This window comes from Poromitra crassiceps (genome assembly GCF_964638095.1).
Source record: "Poromitra crassiceps genome assembly, chromosome: 4".
Classification (NCBI taxonomy): Eukaryota; Metazoa; Chordata; class Actinopteri; order Beryciformes; family Melamphaidae; genus Poromitra; species Poromitra crassiceps.
The window spans coordinates 27,577,953-27,581,092 of record NC_139626.1 but is presented as its reverse complement, the minus strand read 5'-3'; the positions used below and the strand labels follow the sequence as shown (position 1 = coordinate 27,581,092).

Below are 3,140 nucleotides of genomic sequence, written 5' to 3'. Positions count from 1 at the left end.
TCAATATACTACAGAGCTGTACTATGGAACACCTATATCAATATCGCCAATCAAACATGATGTCTTAACTCTTTCAAATGCAAACTCTATCTCCCTGATGAGTCACACATAGCCCACAACACCTCACACTGCCTTTTTAACTGTCTACTGGCCTGTGTTGGTTGCTCTTTTCCCTTTCCTTTTTGTATTATTTTCTTGTTTTTCTTGTTGCATTTATTTTTGTTTTTTATTGATTGCTTGTTTCTTTTCTCTTGTTTTTGTTTATGCTTTGTATGGATTATTATTAATATTGGTTTAATTTCTGGGGTAGGCGTAGAATAAACCCTAGGGTAATCCTGTCTCTCTCTGTTTAAATATGTGCAAATAAACAAATCAATAAACAAACAAATCAATAAATAAATTGGTCAGGTTTCTAAACCTGTTATCCTACTTAATGAACTTACTTTTGGCAATTGTGTTAATTACATGGCTGAAGGGACACAGTCAACTAGACCTGCTATACTGCACTGCCATGTCAGAATCAGAGTGGATTAACAATGGTTTAGCATAAGGTAGAAATTGGGATATCATTAACGGTAGCTAGGCGGCAGTTGGGTTCCAGGCCAGCACTGAAGTAGCCTATCGGATAGGCTATCCACTGAACCACAAACATGCTGCAAAGCAGATGACTCATTTGCAGCTTTTTGAACTGTGGAGATATTGAGGCTATAGGCGCTCTGTTGATCGGACAAACGCACTGAACACTACTCAGGCAGTTCGGTAGGCTACATAAACCAGCACTGCGCGTAACAGGTTGGCCAGTTAGCGATCTATCTCTTTCCCATCCATTGCACCTCCGCCGCGTGATCTCCAAAATATCCACATGATTCTCAGAATTCCTCGTCTACACTTGAGGTGTGAACATGATCAAATTTGATTTGTTTAGAGCATAAAAACCACACACCAACCAATAGGCATTACTTTTACGCGTGCCTCGGCACAAGCCTTGCGCAGTCGGTTGCCTTTTAATACCTCCAGGTTCTCCAGCCGGTCTTTCAGCCCCTTCATGGTTTTCCCAAGACCGTCAATGGTATCATTAGGATCTCTGGGAACGTCCCCCATTGTGTTTTGCTTATCTTTGCTCCAGGAGACCCCATTCTCGTACTTTCCATCATCGGAGCTGGCCGAGGCGCAGAGGGAGAGTTTAGTGGTCAGCTCGTTGATGGTACCGAGCTGGTTGGAAATGGTTTCTTTCTGCTGTAGGATTGTCTCCCGTAGCTGCATCACAGTGTTTCTCAGCTCCTCTTCCTGAGGCCCGGTGTTTAGCTCGGGTAACAGTGTCACCGGGCAGCTGGCATCGCCGCTGACGGGGACGGCCCGGCAGATGTACCGCTTTCCGTCGTCAGGCTGGCGGCTCGTAAGTTGACTACAGCCCAGCGAACAAAAGCACAGCAACCCGTACAAGAGTGAAAACATACCGGCAGTTTTTTCCCGTTTAGGACAGTCTAGTGAAACGCGAAAATCTCAAGTCTCAAATTCAGTGCGTAAAGTGTTCCGCAAAAGTGGAGGTCTACACTATACATCATGAATAGGTTAACTATTGACAAAGCCGCGGCATGTCAAACAAACTAACGTTACACCAAGAAAATTCTAACCAGAAAATAAATCCGATCAAGAGAGAGTTGTCGACTATAAGCCCGGCTAATGTGGCTTGGTTGCCGGACTATTCCTGGCGGCTGGCGCAAACAGAGCGCGCGGTGTGGTGCTGATCGGACAGCTCCCGTCAGGAAAGAGGATTAAAAAACGGTGTTTCTAGAAGCTACCGGATTGGTTGTAGTAGGTTGACGTCACCGATCAGCAAGGTCAAACCTGTTGTGTGTTGTTTTGTTTGTTGTTCCGTTATTCCAAGTAGCCTAGGATAGGCTACATCTTAACTTGTCAACACATTCATTCACACTCCAATTTATTCCGATGATCTTCTTTTGGTTCCGTATAATTACCTATAGGCCTATGGGCTATTATTATATAACTGGAAATTAAGTAATTGAATAGGCCCTATAGTAGGCCTATAGGCTATTCAATGACTTCATTTCCCTTTCCTCTCCCTGGATAGATATGCCCTCCCTGTAGCTCCTCGCCACTTAATCTACTTATAGGCTACATTTGTTTGTCTGTCTGTTTGTCTGTCTGTCTGTCTGTCTGTCTGTCTGTGCATCCAACTGTCTCTTCTTATGTTGGTCCATCCTCCTTTGTCTGTCTGTCTATTATGCTCTTTTTGGCTGGGCCGCCTTTTTTTGCAACACTTGCCACTTCAGATATGTAATGGAAAAGACAAATAGCTAATGCTTCACCATCATTTCAACACAGATCTACAGGTTTAACCACACCATTAAGATGTGTGAGACAGTTTTAAGTCTCACTTAAGTACAGCTATATGTGGATCATGAACTTATAATGATAATAATCTTTATTCATACAGTGGTTTTCTATAATAGTTTACAAAGTGGTCAGCAATGAAATGAAACCGCATTATCATAAAATCAGGTCAATCAAGTAAAAACAAGGTAATAAGAACAGTGAACAGAGTAAGGAGGAGGGTAATCAGGCAGAGACATTGCATCAAAGTCTAATGATGTGTTTAAAGAGGTGATATAAAAATGATATGATGCCCAAGGCATTGAGATTATTTCCAGGCAGTAAAAAAAGATGGATACAAATAATTCTCAAGCCAAATGAGTCTGTCCATAATGCAGGCGGTGAGGAGACACAGGATGTGGTGGTAAACAATTAGCAGCAGCTGGCTGTGAAAGCATGGTGCACAGACTGGAAGGTATGCCACTGGGCTCTGAGCATGGCCTCGCAGCAGGCACCTAAACACAGCTCATCAGGGCTTTTCACATAGGGACAGTACTCAGCAGGCCAATGGGTTCTATTAAAGGCAAAACACATGCTTCCATTTTGGGATAAGAAAGAAAGAAAGAAAGAAAGAAAGAAAGAAAGAAGAAATGGTGGGAAGTAAAGGAAATAGAAATAATAATTGATAAGAGCAGGTGCTAGCCACAATGATTAAGCATAACACCTCTGGTTTGCTCAGGGTGAGTATGGAAGTATATAGACTCTGCCCCCCATGCCGCCCCTCTTCCCCCGACATCCCACCTGCT

The 3,140-nt window shown here is 43.2% G+C and overlaps 1 protein-coding gene across 1 annotated transcript in view; it reads right to left on the bottom strand.

Moving 5' to 3' along the window:
• nptx2b (neuronal pentraxin IIb) overlaps window positions 1-1,455 on the bottom strand; it is a gene marked incomplete at both ends in the record, with an annotated part of 8,886 nt that extends 7,431 nt beyond the window's left edge. Inside the window, one exon of the mRNA XM_083634640.1 lies at window positions 1,012-1,455. Coding sequence (XP_083490766.1) covers window positions 1,012-1,455 — 444 coding nt within the window. The remainder of the gene's footprint in view (window positions 1-1,011) is intronic.
• Window positions 1,456-3,140: the final 1,685 nt, after the last annotated feature.